Consider the following 18,397-nt stretch of genomic DNA (forward strand, 5'->3'; position numbering starts at 1 on the left):
ACCCTATGAGGGAAGAACAATCTTTCAGGCAACTTCACCTCTGTCTTGTGCTCGGTGGTGCTGGTGAGTGCTGAAGGAAGTGCTGCCTAGCGCTCTGTGGCCAGGTTGAGGTTTGCCATAATGTGAGACCTTTGAGTGTAATCATGAGAAACAAGTATTATGGAGGTGAGGTGAGCACTGGAGAAGACTTACTAGGTCATCCAGGCCACTGCAAGATTGTTCCAGGTAGTCATAAGTAAAAAGGAAGGAGACTATGAATCTTTCCCCACCTCTCTTCTCCTAAACAAACCAAATCACCCAGCACATTATTAAAGCGATGTGTTACCATTCCTATTAGATGCACTAGCTGACACCAAGGGAGAATGCGGCACCACTACACATTTTAAACTGTTAAACAAAAGAATGGAATAGAGCAGAAGTAAAAAGTTCCCCTCCCACAGAGAGTTCCTCACATGTTCGGATGAAGTAAATTAAAATTGACACTGAGAAAAATCTCATTGAACCAGAGACTAAACAAAACACTCTTCTCTATAGAAGCTAAAACCCCAGTGGAATTGCTCAGGTTAACATAGTGCATTTTAAAACAACAATAGTTTTATATCCCATGATCTGCAAACAAAAAAGGAAAGCTCTTGTTTAAAACCAATGGCATTAAATGGAGATGAAAATGGTAAGAGCAGGGAAATGGTTGTCAGAGCTCCTAGGTCTACTACACACTTGCTTTCTAATCCATGGCATATAACAGCCTCTCTGTGTGAGGTACTGAAATTATGCTAAAATTACAAGATATCACACTTAAGTTTTGAAGAGTTTCCTGATCCTGCTTGTAGGCTACGGTGCTCTGTAGGGCAGTGGGTGTTTAAAGTCAGTTCTGCAGAGAGCCAGTCTAAAGTATGGAGGACTGAGTTGTGTCTCTCAGTTTTAGGGAGCAGCTTGCTTTTTTCTCTCTCTGTTTTTGGGTTTTTAATTCTAAGAAATAAAGTAGTGTTACCCTGCAACCTTCCCACAAGAGTATGTTATGTTTTTATTTAACTTCTCTGTGTACATGCCATGAAAACAACACTCTAATTCCCCATCAGTCCCATTAAATAGATGGGGAAATTAACATAGGTGGTGTTAGTATTAATAAGTATTTGTGCAAGTAAAGTCCTTTGAGAGCCAAGGATGAAAGTGAGGAAGGCAGTGTAACTCAGGTGATAAGACAATGGATCAGGAGAGAGGGGTTCTTTTCCATTCTCAATCACTGTGTGACCTTGGGGAAGTCCGTCCACCTCCCCGTGCCTCATGTTGCCAGTCTGTAAAATGGGGATAATGATGCATACCTTTGTGAAGCATAAGGAGATCTCTGGATAACACCGCTAAGTATTATTATTATGATTATTTATGCTAAAAGTGCTAAAGTCAGTATTATTAAAGCACAAAGAATCTTCATATTCAGGCTTGGCAGAATTGGATTCTTCTTTTTTCTTTAATTTTGAGGATAAAATCAGTGTTTATTTTTAAGCATTACAGTAGAACCTCAGAGTTACAAACACCTTGGGAATGGAGGTTGTTCATAACTCTGAAATGTTTGTAACTGAACAAAAAGTTAGGGTTGTTCTTTCAAAATTACAAGTGAACATTGACTTAATTCAGCTTTGAAACTTTATTATGCATAAGAAAAATGCTGCTTTCCCTTTATTTTGTTTTAGTAGTTTACATTAAACACAGTATTGTACTGCATTAGCTTTTATTTATTTATTTATTTGGGTCTCTGCTGCTGCCTGATTGTGTACTTCTGGTTCTAAATGAGGTGTGTGGTTGACTGGTCAGTTCATAAATCTGGTGTGCATAACTCTGAGATTTTACTGTATTTTCTATTTTTATCAATTTAAATTTTCACAGTTGTAGGAAATTATGGAAGGATCAAAATAATTATTTAATGACAGTAGATGCTGAGATTCAAAAACTTAAAGCTTTATAACCGTTAAAACACATATCAAAATATACAAAGTAAATACCCTTAAATCAAACTCTACTAAGTTGTCAAGTAGCATTTTTCTTACTTTGCCTCTAGGTAAATTCCGATTATCACCCACGGAAATATTTTTTCATTCGTTCATGTGTATATGATGAAATTGATGGTTACTATCATTTACCAATAAAAAATCGAATCCTTCCAAACCTACTCATATTATACATTATATGAATCAACCATACACTACCATACAGTTCACTCATTGGGCAGCTCCCTGAATGTGAAATTGGAAGCCTGACATCTTGATCTACAAAAACTGTTCAATTATTCTTTTGACATATAAATTCACACAAATTCAGTTAGGCAAATAAGAGACATGGATTATTATATATAAGCATCTCCCTCAGTATTTCATTTTATTCTTCTAAAGGAGTGTGTGACACCCTCAAAAATAGTGGTTATTTTAAATTAAAACCACGGTGTAGTAGAGAATGGAGTTTCTCTCTCTTTCCAAATAATAATGAATTTATGCATCTGCAGAGTGAGAGTCTGCCATGTCCAATTTAAAACTGTGTGCTCATGGGCATAGATTAGACAGTAATTAGGTACAGTGAAAACCCCAAAAGATCTACTGGAAACATTCAGCTTTAATGTAGGCACCAGCTTTTCTCAAAGTGTTTTTATAAGAGATTAGAAAGACCTAGACTCTTTAAAATGTCTCACTCTCTGAGTGGGGTGATTTGGGATTAATATGGGATAAGCAGCGCTACCCCTATAGGTCGCTGCTTCGAATTCAGCCCAACCAGATTGTTGTTGAAAGGCTTGACCATTAGGAGTTATTTGCTGGCCTCTGTGAAATAAGTGGATGGTTCTTGATTGGTTGGTAGGTAGGAGTTTAGGAGTTGATGGGGGTCCTAGTGTTGTGAGTATCATTCTTATGGTAGAAAGACTTAGACATTTTAGATCTAGAGGCTGCATACAGTCTGAAGTACAGGCTCACTATTATCCTATAACACACTTTTTTTTTGTCCTCTGAACATTTCTCAGTATTTTCTTCCCCAGAACCCAATGCCCAGCCAGACTGTGTAAAGATGGTAATCTGGCCCTGTAGGGGGCCAGGGTGGCTCCCCTCCGAACCAGAGGGTAAAGAGCCACCCTCTGAGCCTGAGTGGGCGGGGCCAGGCCAAGCTTCCGCCAATCCCCGGAAGGGGAAGGGTGGGACAGGAAGTACAAAGGGCGGGGCCCTCTGCCCAGTGAGGAGAGCACCAGGGAGGGAGACAGACACAGGCTGCTCCCTCGTGATCCTGCTGCTGACCCAGGCAAAGCCCTGGGCAAGGAGGAGCCTGACCGGGGGGAAGGCCTGTGGCAACCAGGGCTGCTGGCTGCTGAATACCCAGAGGACCTGGAGGGGCCTGACTGCAGCCCGGGCCACCTTGAGTCCAATACCGAGGGGGAGCGGGGGTGGCCCGCAGCGGAATACCCGGAGGAACCGGAGCTGCCTGCAGTGGATTACCCGGAGGAGATGGAGGAACCGGAGCTGCCCGCAGCAGATTACCCGGAGGAACTGGAGCTGCCCGCAGCGGATTACCCGGAGGAGATGGAGGATCCGGAGCTGCCCGCAGTGGATTACCCGGAGGAGATGGAGGAACCGGAGCTGCCCGCAGCGGATTACCCGGAGGAACCGGAGCTGCCCGCAGCGGATTACCCGGAGGAGATGGAGGATCCGGAGCTGCCCGCAGCGGAATACCCGGAGGAGATGGAGGGACCGGAGCTGCCCGCAGCGGAATACCCGGAGGAGATGGAGGGACCGGAGCGACCCGCCTGAGAGAGACCGGGTAGGAAGTAGCCCAGGGGCCCAACTACACTGTGGGGTGGGTGTGTTTGGTCAGCGGGTGCGGACGGCCCCACTGACCCAGCGGCGGGACCTTCGCCTCCCGCCACTGTCATGGCCCTGGGCTGGAATGCAGTGGAGTTGGATGGGCCTGCGTTCCCCTACCCCGGCGCTCCCCTGCCTGAGGGGAGTGTGACCGACTCCGGCCGGCACACCTTCCCGCTAATTCCCCAACGCCCGGGAGGTGGGGCCGAGGCCTGCCACGGAGACCATTGCTCTCCATCGCCCCTAGGGGCTCGGAGGACCGACCGACACCTGTCACAGGCCCCCAGATCTTCACAGATTTTACTATTATGATGTTATGAGTGAATGACTCTCAGCGTTAGAGACAAAAATTCGAGATTTTTATAAAAATTCCCTATCTGTGTTGCTAACAAAAGCTTAGATGATTACAGTTGAAATACATTTAAAAAATGTAGGTTCCATGCTTGAACATCTAAGTGATTTTACTCACGAGTATTACATTGTGTCCTATGTCCCTTATTTCCATCGACTAACTCAGATAAGCAAGTGCCTGCAGCATCAGGGACTTACTACACTTGACACAAATTACAGAATCATAGAAATGTAGGGCTGGAAGGCATCTCGAGACGTCATCAAGTCCAGCTCCCTGCGCTGAGATAGGACCAAGGAAACCTAGAGCATCTCTGACAGGTGCTTTTGCAACTTGTTCCTAAAAACCTCCAATAATGGGTATTCTACAACCTCCCTTGGAAGCCCATTCCAGCGAATAATTACCTTTAGCGTTAGAAAATTCTTCCTAATAGCTAATCTAAATCTCCCTTGCTCCAGATTAAGCCCATCACTTCTTGTCCTAACTTCAGTGGACATGGAGAACAATTGATCTCCAGCCCTTAATGTATTTGAAGACTGTTATCAGGACCCCAATCAGCCTTCTTTTCTCAAGACTAAACATGCCCAGTTTTTTTTTAACCTTTTCTCATAGGTCAGGTTTTTAAAAACTTTTTTTTTAAATCAGTTTTGTTGCTCTCCTCTGGAGTCTCTCTAATTTATCCACATCTTTACTAAAGTGTGGTGCCCAGAACTGGACAATACTCCAGTTGAGGCTCCATCAGTGCTGAGTAGAGCAGGACAATTACCTCCTGTGTCTTACATACAACACTCTTGTTAATACATCCCAGAATTATATTAGCCTTTTTTTGTAACTGAATCACACTGTTGATTCTTTTGCAATCTGTGATCCACTATAACCCCCAGACCCTTTTCAGCAGTACTACCACCTAGCCACTTATTCCCCATTTTGTAGCTGTGCATTTGATTTTTTCCTTCCTAAGTGAAGTATTTTGCACGTATCTTTATTGAATTTTATCTTGTTGTATTCAGACCAATTCTTCAATCTGTCAAGTCATTTTGAATTCTAATCCTGTTCTCCAACATGCTTGAAACCCCTCCCAGCTTGGTGTCATCTGCAAATTGTATAAGGATACTCTCCACTCCATTATCCAAGTCACCAATGAAAATATTGACTAGAAGCGGACCCAGGACTAACCACTATGGAACCGTACTTGATATGCTCTCCCAGTTTGACTGCAAACCACTGATTACTACTCTTTAGGTACAAAATAATGAGGAGTCCTTGTGGCACCTTAGAGACTAACAAATTAATTTGGGCATAAGCTTTTGTGGGTTAGAACCCACTTCATCAGATGCATGGAGTGAAAATACAGGAGCAGGTATAAATACATGAAAGGATGGGGATTGCTTTACCAAATGTGAGGTCAGTCTAACGAGATACATCAATTAACAGCAGGATACCAAGGGAGGAAAAATAACTATTAAAGTGGTAAGAGAGTGGCCCATTACAGACAATTGACAAGAAGGTGTGAGTAACAGTGGGGAGAAATTAGTATTGGGGAAATTAAGTTTATGTTTTGTAATTACGCAACCACTCCCAGTCTCTATTCAGGCCTAATCTGATGGTATCCAGTTTGCAAATTAATTCCAGTTCTGTAGCTTCAAGTTGGAGTCTCTTTTTGAAGTTTTTTTGTTGAAGAATTGCCACTTTTAGGTCTGTTATTGAGTGACCAGAGAGACTGAAGTGTTCTCCTACTGGTTTTTGAATGTTATAATTCCTGATGTCATATTTGTGTCCATTTATTCTTTTGCATAGAGACTGTCCGGTTTGGCCAATGTACATGGCAGAGGGGCATTGCTGGCACATATCACATTGGTAGATTTGCAGGTGAATGAGCCCTTGATGGTGTGGCTGATGTGGTCAAGTCCTATGATGGTGTCCCTTGAATAGATATGTGGACAGAGTTGGCACCGGGGTTTGTACCAGGGTTTGATTCCTGGGCTGGTGTTTTTGTTGTGTGGTGTGTAGTTGTTGGAGAGTATTTGCTTCAGGTTGGGGGACTGTCTGTAAGCGAGGACTGGCCTGCCTCCAAAGGTCTGTGAGAGTGAGGGATCATCCTTCAGGATAGGTTGTAGATCCTTGATGATGCGTTGGAGAGGTTTTAGTTGGGGGCTGTAGGTGATGGCTAGTGGTGTTCTGTTATTTTCTTTGTTGGGCCTGTCTTGTAGTAGGTGACTTCTCGGTACCCTTTTGGCTCTGTCACTCTGTTTCTTCACTTCACCAGGTAGGTATTGCAGTTTTAAGAACGCTTGATAGAAATTCTGTAGGTGTTTGTCTCTGTCTGAGGGATCGGAGCAAATGCGGTTGTACCTTAGAGGTTGGCTGTAGACAATGGATCTTGTGATGTGGTCTGGATGAAAGCTGGAGGCATGTAGGCAAGTATAGTGGTCAGTAGGTTTCCGGTATAGGGTGGTGTTTATGTGAGCATCGCTTATTAGCACTGTAGTGTCCAGGAAGTGGACCTCTTGTGTGGACTGGTCCAGACTGAGGTTTATGGTAGGGTGGAAATCATTGAAATCTTGGTGGAATTCCTCAAGGGCCTCCTTCCCATGGGTCCAGATGATATCATCAATGTAGCACAAGTAGAGTAGGGGTGTAAGGGGACAAGAGCTGAGGAAGCATTATTCTAAGTCAGCCATAAAAATGTTGGCATACTGAGGGGCCATGCGGGTACCCATAGCAGTCCCGCTGACTTGAAGGTATAAATTGTCCCCAAATCTGAAATAGTTGTGGGTGAGGACAAAGTCACAAAGGTCAGCCACCAGGTTTGCCGTGATGGTATCAGGGATGCTGTTCCTGACGGCTTGTAGTCCATCTTTGTGTGGAATGTTGGTGTAGAGGGCTTCTACATCCATAGTGGTCAGGATGGTGTTTTCTGGAAGATCACCAAAGGATTGTAGTTTCCTCAGGAAGTCAGTGATGTCTCGAAGATAGCTGGGAGTGCTAGTAGCATAGGGCCTGAGGAGGAAGTCTACATAGCCAGATAATCCTGCTGTCAGGGTGCCATTGCCTGAGATGATGGGGCGTCCAGGGATTCGCAGGTTTATGGATTTTGGGTAGCAGGTAGAACACCCCTGGTCGGGGCTCTAGGGGTATAAAGGGTAGATTTGTTCCTGTGCTTCTTTAGGGAGTTTCTTGAGCAGATGGTGTAGTTTCTTTTGGTAATCCTCAGTGGGGTCAGAGGGTAATGACCTGTAGAATGTGGTGTCAGAGAGTTGTCTAGCAGCCTCTTGTTCATATTCCGACCTATTCATGATGACTACAGCACCTTCTTTGTCAGCCTTTTTGACGATGATGTCAGAGTTGCAACCAGTTGTGCACCCACCTTATAGTAATTTTATCTAGATCACATTTCCCTGGTTGGCTGATGAAAATGTTATGTGGGACTGTGTCAAAAGTATTATTAAATATCAAGATAAGGGAATTAGGTTGGTTTGGCACGATTGGTTCTTGACAAATCCATGTTTTCTATATCTTATAAATCTATCATCACTGAGGTGCTTACAAATTGATTGTTTAATAATTTGTTGCTGTACCTTTCCAGGTAAGAAAGTTAGGCAGACTGGTCTAAAATTCCCTGGGTCCTCTTTGTTCCCATTTTTAAAGATAGTTACTATGTTTGCCCTTCTCCAGTCCTCTGGAACCTCACCCATCCTCCATGAGTTCTGGAAAAAAATTACTAATAGTTCCAAGATTGTTTCATCTAGTTCCTTACATATCCTAGGATGAGTATCATCAGGCCCTGCCAACTTGCCTTTATGGATATTTTTGCATTTTATTCAGCTTGGAAAATGAAACTAGACTGGTTGTTTTCATTTTTGTTTATATACAATTTCATATTCCTAGTCTTGTGTCCTAGCATGATGATGTTAACTCTTCTGTGTGTTATCAACAGGGCAGGGCATTGCATACATTAAATATATATGTTCATAGATTTATCCTTTTACATTTATGAAAACATTTCTAATCATATTTGATTTTGTAAAGATATTACAAAATACCCCAGAAATAAATGATGGGTCTTAATTACTTGACAAGATCTGTTCTAACTTCAAAGAAGATAATACTTATCTACTCAGTTTTCTTGATCAATATCGGTGCAATATGTTTTTTTCCCCCAGAGCAATCTCAGTTGGGAGAAATGATAGTTTTAACATTTCTCCCCCATTACCCTGCAATTGAATTGAAAGGTAATCTGAAAAGAATTTTTAAAAGAGGCTTTGTGCCTCTTTTCTCTTCTTTATAATAAATAAAATATTGAATTTCTATTTTTTTCTCCTTAGAAATGTTAGGAGTGCTAAATTGGACTTTCCCTACTTTCCCTGGGCTTCCTGTGGGTCTCAGATATAGATTGGGATGTATCTCATCCTTGAATTGAAAAGGCAGGGACAATGATCCCTTAACATAACCTTCCTTTCTCCCAAGTGTTTCTTAGAGGTTAGAATTAAATAGTTGTTAACAGAAGTCAAAGTTGCAAACAGTCCGACTGTCACAGGTTGGCTGACCCCCTCAAAGAGAGATGAGCCTTATCCCCACCTGTGACAAGATCAGCTCACCTTCCCAAGTGATGAAAATGGAGAAGGTCATGTGACCAGTGGGTTATGGAACTCAATCAGGCCTAGGATATATAAAAAAACGAGGCCAGTGCAAAGGCTTGGGAGGTGGCCTATAGAGAAGGCAGAGAGGGTCTTGGTTCCTCTCCAGGGTGAGAAGGCTAAACTCCTGGCAAGATGTCCTGGGAATCACTGCTGGGTGAGCAGGAAGACAGACCCGCAGGGAGGATGGGTTGTGGCAGCCGGAGACTGGGCTGAAGACTTTTTGTTTTGTTTTGAATTCCATTTATACCATCTTGTTGGACTTAATACACTGGACTCCAGTAGGGAAACCTTGTTTTGAATATCTTGATCTATGATGTGGAGTGCAGAAGGTGTCCTGTGGACCAGGGAAACCGAAGCAGGGTTACTACAGAACCACCTCAGGCTTTAAGGAGGTGCTCCGGAGGTAGCTGACCTGGTTACCTTAACTATATATCCCTTCTCTTCTAAGGGCTGGTCAACCCAGTTTTTCTACCAATTTAACCATGCTGCATTAGAAACCAATACAGCTAAACGGGTGCAATCCCTTAGTGTGGATGCAGGTAAAGGTGCTTTTATCGGTATAGTCTATTTTTGGAGATTCCTGGAAAGTTTTCAATCAATATAGTTAAATCAGTACTAAAATAGTGTAGACAAGCCTGTGCAAACAAGCTGTTCTTTCCCTCTCTTGAGATGTATTCTTCTTTTGGGTTACGGTAGCACCTAGGAGCCCAAGTCATGGATCAGAACTCCATTGCACTAGGTGCTGTACAAACACAGAATGAAAAGATTATTAAAGTGTTGCTTCTACACTCATCCAGAGATACAAGGAGAACAAGATCTAAATTTCTAATTTTGAAAATCAAGCAGAAAACATCTTTTCCAGGCTCCCTCTGTATACCAAGCATCAGCAAAAAAAGGCAAACCCACCATTCCCCTTTACAGGTCATTTTAAATAACTCTCATTTTACAACATCTTCGTGAGCTGTGCTCACCAATGAAGTTGTCTCCGACTGCCAGTGGGCTTTGGGTCGGTTTTGATGCAGTTCCTTCTTTTGCAATAAACCATGACTGGATTTTACGATGAGGCAGATTTATGTAGACAAGTTCACAGTCACATATGTGACAGGAAATTAGCCTCATCTGTCCCCCACCTCCATGCAGTGCAAAAATATCATGGGTCACAAGAAGGCTCAGACCTTCATCAAACTGAATGCGGATCACCAACTGTCAGCTGGGCCCACAAAGGACTTGCCATTCTATCCTGTTAGCTGCTTGAGTGAGGAAACCTTACCTTACCGGGTACCTGGGGGCAGTGCTCAGATTGGGTGCTGCTCTGTGTATCAGAAGCAGCACTCTGAAATACTGGTGGAAGGAATAACTTTCTTGAGGAATATTCTCTGATTCCCCTGGTGGAAGAACATCCTGCCCTCAGCATGGAGGGGAAGGGGGCAGAGTTTGGTTAAAACACTTTTTTTGCCTGCTGTTTCTCTATCATAGAATCATAGAACTGGAAGGGACCTCGAGAGGTCACCGAGTCCAGTCCCCTGCACTCAAGGCAGGACTAAATATTATCTAGACCATCCTTGAGAGGTGTTCGTCCAACCTGCTCTTAAATATCCGCAAGTCTATGCTGTGTCGTCTCAGGGTTTAATATTAATGGAAAGAGCTTATCTATTTCTACCCTCACTATGCACTTTAGCACATTGCAAAACTTCCATCAGATTCCCCTATAACTTTTAATGTCCCAAAAGCCAAGTACAGTCCTGAATTTTTCCACTGCTTTTCTCTTCTCCACCTTCTTGTTAGACAACCCTCCAAGACTCTCTCAAGTTAACCCTTGTAGCCCTTTCACCATAGCTTAACTCTTCCAGACCCGTTATGATTCATGATACTCTCCTTTGGACCACTGCCCTTGATGGTTTTCTATAGAATGGTTCTAAATATTAGGAACAGTAGTTAAAACATGATCTTCAAAAAAAAATCCCTTTTTAAGTGTTACAGTATTTCCTTTTAAATTGTGTTCTGTGCTTTGCTTGCTCAGTGCCTCTTTGACCACAGTCATACAATGCATCATGCTAGTCCTTTCATGGCTCTAGCTTTTATGACTCCTCAAAATCCTTCTCCTGCTCTTTAATCCGCAAAATGTGTTAGGTTAACATATACTATGACTCAAATCTCAAATTTATTCTTGTTTTTCCTGGGTCATTTTATCCAGCCAGACTCCTTTGTATCTGCTCCCTTTCTCCACGTTATTTGCTGGTTCTTCCCCCATCCAATCCATTTTGTATTATCCAAAAACTTGGATAACGTTAGTGGTCCTTTCTTCAAAGTCATTTACATACAGAGTGAAAAAAAAATATCAATCTCCAATACCAATCCCCGTGGTTCTCCAATCTTCATCCCCTTTCTCCCTGACCCATAACCTTTCCCTGTTCAAATCTGCCCTTGATCACATAACTGGTTGCTTTCTCCATTTGAAAACAGTCCCTTCTCTGCTTTGCTAGCAGCTTTGTGTATTAGTCTCCTGTGTGACACTGTGTGAACTGCTCCTGGGAAATCTAAGTAGATTATACACACAATTTCACACCTGTCCACTTTCTGAGAAACCTCTTTGAAAAACTCCAGCAGATTTGTAAAATAAGAATTACCTTTGTTGAAATCAGCTCACATCTATACTATATTTTATACTGTTGTGTATATCCCATGCATAAGTTTGGAGTGAATGCTCTTTAAGGTTTAGAAATTGAGCATCCAAGAGTCAGAAATGCCAGTGTCGCAGTTGATAATGCAACCTTAACTCTGCTCCCTTCTACTTGTGCCTAAAAACAAGATATCTTTTTACAGCATTATAAATTGGCATTTAATATATTATGAAATATAAGTGTTTGCCTTTAAAAAACACCATTACCACACTGTGTAGAATAGCTGTTTCCTAAAGGTATAAAATGTTAACTTTGAAATGGTGATCACTGCAATTTCTTATACAATGCTACATAGACTGTGTTACCGTATGGTACACAAAGTCAGAAGACTGGAGTTTATTTAAGCCTCAGTGAGCTCTACAAAGCATACATTCATGTGCACACATGGCATCATTTAAGTTTGAAGAACTTATGATCTGTGGCATTTATTAGCTCAAGGGTTCTAGAGCTCGTTCTATCTAGCATTAGCAGAACACATTAGAACTGATAGCTAAAAGCTATTCAATATATAGAGCATGTAGCATTAGACCACAGGGGAGTTATGGATAGAGAACAGGATACTTATGGCCAAATCAAGACGCTACAGTGCTGGAGAGGGGATCAGGTACACCACTATGCAGGTTCCTTGGGAGTTCGCATGCTTGCAGAAGCCAGGTGCAGTCACAACATCTTCGGGGGCACTGGAGTGAAGCATTCTCACTGACAGCCAATGACACCTGTTAGATAGGCGTAGACTGCTTGCTTAGCTTCTCCAGGTCTGAGAAGCACACAGTAGAGGTGAATTTATGGGAGGAGCATGGTGACATATCTGTGCACTCCCTTGTGCTTGCTCCCTTTGGGCCAATGCGGCCTGGGCTCCTCTTTTGCTCTGCCAGAGCAGAGATTGATAGCTAATGGGTGCACTGGGGAAGGAGGGAGAAGGGATGGCCCCTTTGTCCTTATCCTTCTCAGACTCGTGCATCTGAATCAGATTGGCCATAATTGAGCTCTTAGATAACAAAGAATGACAAACAGTTTTTGTACACAGCATGCTTTACTCATCCATCTCCTCACACCTGTAGCACATGCACCCTTGAGTTATCAAAACCTACTGAAGTGAGCTGTAGCTCACGAAAGCTCATGCTCAAATAAATTGGTTAGTCTCTGAGGTGCCACAAGTACTCCTTTTCATTTTGCGAATACAGACTAACACAGCTGTTACTCTGAAACTTGCCTGCCAGTAGACAAACTACCATGTGAAGTAGGATAATACATAGCACCAGCCTTTTACTAGAACACCTCATTGTTCACACAGCAGCCCCTCTCTTAATCTGTAAAAGGCTACATGGATTACACAGGTTTACTCACTACAAGGCAGCCTCTCTGCTTTCCACAGTATTCCTCTCTTTAGTAAAGGTGGATATAACCTGGAGAGTTCTAAATAAATTCTGAGCCCAAGCCCCCACCCCCGATCATATTCCAGAGGAAAAGTGTAGTTCTGTCCAGCTTCTCTCTATTCTCAAGCAGCAAGGCAATGGAATAAAGGAGATCTTGGAAGAGGAGAGGAAGAAGGGAAATCTTCACCACATCTTACTTTGATTTGTGAAGGGTTGTGTCAATTTGTAGTGTTATAAAATGCTCATTAACAAAAATTACAAGAAGTTTGGCATCTTTCCATCAATATAAAGTATGTGAAGTGCACATACTTTATCAGGGAACAGATAAATTTGTTCTGCCTAAATTTTGAACCAACTTGCAGAGGATAAGTTCAAAAGTTTAACTCAATATTTTTAACTCTCTTTAGAACATTTTATATTTTTATTCTCTGAATTTCTCTTGTGGTGGAAAGCAACATGTGGGTGGGTATAAGCTACAGGAGGAAAAAAAAAGGGTAATGTAGTCAAATTTTATGAACTCTTCAATCCCCCAGAATAATATGGAGAGGTGCAAACCCTTCAAATGCTCCACCAGATTGGCACCTAAAGAGAGAACACCATGATCCCAAGGACCGCAGCGCAGCCACCCCTGGGATAGAAGACAACAGATGATGAACAATGCTTCACAAGACGTTGAGGACAGAGAGTAGGGCTGAATATAATTTAAATCCAACTGAAGATATGAGAGAAATTTAGGTCGGAGGAATTTAAATTGCCCTTGCTCTTTTAAAAAGTCCCATGGGATCTTTAATGGCTACAAGTGGTTAAGATATAGCTTCTACATCTCATGTAATGAGAGCAACATGTACTCTAAAAGAGAAATAGGTACTTCTCTGAAGTGTAAAGTGCTTCTTTCCACCTGTCTCCTCCTCCTCCAACTTCAGCTATGTAAAATTTGCAAGCGGAACAAAAAGCTAGGAGATGAGTGAACTAGGACATTCATGATTAGAGGGTACAGAAGGCTGTCTTAATGACAGCAGAGGAGAAAGAATTAGCCTTTAGTTATTTTTGACAGAGTTGTAAAAGGCTCAGATTGCAGCCTGACAAACAGCTCATCAGAGAGATCCTATGCCCAACCCAGAGAAATCTCTTTGGCCAAGCTAACAGAAATACAGGGCCCTAGTCTAGCAGGAGTGAAGGCTTTCTAAAACCAAGCACTATTCAACGTTTAGATTCGGAGTGCTTAAAAACGGGTACTAATGGCAACCAGCATTTGCACTTTTGCAATTCACATCCTGAAGAATGTAAAGTAGTAATCTCTTGATCTTGCCAGGTCATGATGTTGTTGTACATGACACAAAGCCATGACCTTGCAATGCAAAACAGGGAGTTGTTCTATTGCCATCACAAGCTATACTTACAAGACATGAAAAGAAAAGGAGGACTTGCGGCACCTTAGAGACTAACAAATTTATTTGAGCATGAGCTTTCGTGGGCTACAGCTCACTTCATCGGATGCACAGACTGGAACATATAGTAAGAAGATAGATAGATAGATATACACACATACAGAGAACATGAAAAGGTGGAATAAGAGGCTAATTAATTAAGAGGAGCTATTATCAGCAGGAGAAAACCTGGAAATGGCCCACCTGATGATCACTTTAGATAAGCTATTACCAGCAGGACAGTGGGGTGGGAGGAGGTATTGGTTCATATTCTCTGTGTATATATAAAGTCTGCTGCAGTTTCCACGATATGCATCTGATGAAGTGAGCTGTAGCTCACGAAAGCTTATGCTCTAATAAATTGGTTAGTCTCTAAGGTGCCACAAGTACTCCTAATCTTTGTAGTGATAATCAAGATGGGCCATTTAGACAGTTGACAAGAAGGTGGGAGGATACTTAACATAGGGAAATAGATTCAATATGTGTAATGACCCAGCCACTCCCAGTCTCTATTCAAACCCAAGTATCTAGTTTGCATCATAATTCAAGCTCAGCAGTTTCTTGTTGGAGTCTGTTTTTGAAGCTTTTCTGTTGCAAAGTTGCCACCTTTAAATCTGTTACTGAGTGGCCAGAGAGGTTGAAGTGTTCTCCTACCGGTTTTTGAATGTTATGATTCCTGATGTCAGATTTGTGTCCATGTATTCTTTTGCGTAGAGACTGTCCAGTTTGGCCAATGTACATGGCAGAGGGGCATTGCTGGCACATGATGGCATATATTGCATTGGTAGATGTGGAGATTCCTGGTTTAGTGTTTTTGTTGTGTGGTGTGTGTGGTTGCTAGAGAATATTTGCTTCAGGTTGGGGGGCTGTCTGTAAGCAAGACAGACCAGGAAACTATCCTTGCAACAAAACCCGATGCCAACTCTGTCCACATATTTATTCAAGTGACATCATCATAAGACCTAATCACATTAGCCACGCCATCAGGGGCTCATTCACTTGCATATCTACCAATATGATATGTGCCAGCAATGCCGCTCTGCCATGTACATGTTAAGTATCCTCACACCTTCTAGTCAACTGTCTAAATGGGCCATCTTGACTATCACTACAAAAGTTTTTTTTCTCCTGCTGATAATAGCTCATCTTAATTAATTAGCCTCTTATTCCACCTTTTCATATTCTCTATATGTGTGTATATCTATCTATCTATCTTCTTACTATATGTTCCATTCTATGCATCCGATGAAGTGGGCTGTAGCCCACGAAAGTTTATGCTCAGATAAATTTGTTAGTCTCTAAGGTGCCACAAGTACTCCTGTTTTTTTTGCGGATACAGACTAACACGGCTGCTACTCTGAAACCTTACAAGACATGTTATCCCATAAAACTCTAGGCAATCCCAAGAGATTCTGGGTAGCCAGCAACCAATTCCAACCCATCTATATCAAATAAGAATTGGTTTGAGTGGTTGAGTAGTCTGCAGGCACTGATTCAGTGCACCCCTCAGAATAAACCAACTCTAAAGTCTGTCCCTGCTTCTAAAATGTGGCAAAGTGTTTCCCGTGTGTTGTTGACACAGACATTATTAGAAACAGCCTTCAGTAAAAAGAGATTTTTCCCGGTTATAATGCGTATTTTCTAACCTTCACTCAGGCAAACAGAAACCTTTGTATAACTGGGTTAAGAAAATCTAGGTCTTGTTCCTAGAGGAGAGGTGCCCAACCAGAACTTGAAGAGGTGTCTACAGCAAGCACCTTCGCTGGCAGAGCAAGGATTGAATAGGCTTGGGGCCACATTTCCATACCCCAGAGGTGGTTTCTATAGGAAGAACTCACTGGTGGGGCAGCTTACTGCTGTATCACCAGAATTTAAGTCTGCAGGTTTGTCTGGCTTTTTCTGGGATTAAACTCGCTCAGCATTTAAAAAAAAATGTAGTGGACATAATTCTCCCGCTCCCCTGGCTGAGAACAACAGCCAAAAGGAAGACCAGCATTCTAGAGAAAAGATTGATTGGGAGGGGACTAATAAAGTCTTGAGAATTAGTCTGTGAAGTTTATTCATACCCTCAACTTGCCTGACAGACAGGTATTGAACAATGGGAAACATCAAAGAAATGGGCTTCTTCAGGCTCACTACAATGCCATCCTCACTTCATTTTCTGCTTAGTGGGAAAGCTTTTCTGAGAGTCAGGAATCAGCTCTTTAAATAAAGCCAGCTTCAAAGTTCAGCGCTGTGGTGGTTTACACTAAGCAGGCGTCTGCTCATCCATAGTGGCATGGGCTGCAGTAAATCCAATTGCCTGACCTGTTAACTAGCATTAGAGAAAAAAATACATAATGAGAAAACTCTGCTAGGATAGCAGGGGTCTATTCACTAAGATACATCATCTTCCGTTTGCTTACAGAATATGTAGAGCCAACGGTGGGAGAACGGCACCGATGCTGCAAGAAGAAAATACCTTCAGTTTTATGGGTACCAATCAAAGCTGCAGTTTCAAATGCTAGAACTTGAAATTTTATTAGTTACATAAATTGTATGCTACTCTTCCTATATGACTACCTGATGCCTGGTGAGCAGATGTAATCTACGTAGGGCATCAGCAAAAGCACCAGTGGCACTATAGAAAATATACAAGGACAGATTAAGTTGTCCCGCTGGTTTATCAGGGGTGGGGAGCAGTAAGGAGAAAGGTCAAAGAGCGCTGACCCTGTTACACTTACCAGTACCATTGCCGCAGGAGAGAAAAGAAAATTCTGACCGAGCATATACAGATGAGCTTGCTACAAGACATGGGAACATCCAAAATTTTTGATCCTGACTCAGAGGATAGTGATCACCTCCACCTGAATGGGAATCTTTACAGAGTGTTGCTCAGCCCTGTTAATCAGCTGCTGGCCTATAAAATCCCTTTCTGATGTTCTCCACAGAATGTGTGTTTTAAAGGTGTGGTCAGAAGAAACTAAGGATGAAAAACATCAAGTATTGCCAGGAACAGGCATGGGTGCACATCTGGAGGGATCCAGTGCCTGAAGGTGAACACTCATGATTTGTAACACTGCTAAAAATTTAGCGCACACATTCTGGAGAAGATCAGAAAATGCCAAAAATATTAAACAATAAAGGGGATTTTATCCAAGGAAAAGTATTCTGTGACACACAGATAAATACATACCTATATACATAACTCAGAGAAATATAGAGGTAAGGATAAATATATTACATATACACCAAAAATGAAGACAAAGGGAAGCTATCTTCTGGATAAGTAACAGCAACTGAACTAGTCCCTAATGTGACCTCAGGAGAGAAATCAGAAATCTGGAAATAAGGCAGGACTTCTTTTATTGCCTCCAGAGAGGTGATGTAGTAGGAGCCCAGCATTGTGCTCTCTCCTACTAAAGCCCTCAAATTATTCCCACCTGTGGTGCTGAGAGAGTAAGTGAAAGGAAGTGGAACATTATATTTTTCATGAGCTAATCCAAGGAAACTGACCACTCAGGTTTCCATTTCTCTCGGCAATAATAATTTACAGTAGGGCTGCACTCTTTTGTTATATTTTGTGCAGCCAGAATGGTCTCTTCAAGATAACAGATATTTAAACTACAATTTACAAAGAGGAGGTAGCCAGTAATCTATAGGTATTCAGAAGTGCTCGTCTCTTAGGTCTCTGGCTGGCTCAATACAGTATGCTTCAAAAAACAGACATCCCTTAGGAAATCCTGAAGGCACATACGAGAGTTTTGAAACAGAAAGTAAACAAACACAATCCTACTACTGTACCTTTGCTTTGGGGTGGGTTCTGACTCCTGTCTCGGAGAACATTAATCTGGTAGACAGCTCCATAAGGCTCAAAAAGTTCTTTTAGCTCTTTTTCCGACCATGAACGTGGGATCTGTCCAACAAACATCTTAATGGCATCTGGGTCTGGTTGGTCTGAGTGATCCAAAGCTCCATTCATCTTGTTAGCTGTGCCGTTACTAGAAAGTGGAACAAAGAGACAAAAATAACAGGCATAGTTAGGAGACTGAGCATTTTTGATGTATAGTAGATGCAGAAAAAGATGTCAACAGGGCACAATGGGGGAAAAA

The 18,397-nt window shown here is 42.2% G+C and overlaps 1 protein-coding gene across 18 annotated transcripts in view; it reads right to left on the reverse strand.

Moving 5' to 3' along the window:
• The window catches only part of CELF2 (CUGBP Elav-like family member 2), a 701,166-nt gene that overhangs the window by 145,191 nt on the left and 537,578 nt on the right, over window positions 1-18,397 (reverse strand). For all 18 annotated transcript variants that reach the window (XM_084628178.1, XM_084628174.1, XM_084628177.1 and 15 more), the window contains one exon: window positions 18,090-18,286. In XM_084628178.1, the coding sequence (XP_084484304.1) occupies window positions 18,090-18,267 (178 nt within the window). In that variant the 5' untranslated portion in view covers window positions 18,268-18,286. The remainder of the gene's footprint in view (window positions 1-18,089; window positions 18,287-18,397) is intronic.

Source organism: Lepidochelys olivacea (assembly GCF_965140295.1).
Source record: "Lepidochelys olivacea isolate rLepOli2 genome assembly, chromosome: 1".
In the NCBI taxonomy this organism is placed as follows: Eukaryota; Metazoa; Chordata; order Testudines; family Cheloniidae; genus Lepidochelys; species Lepidochelys olivacea.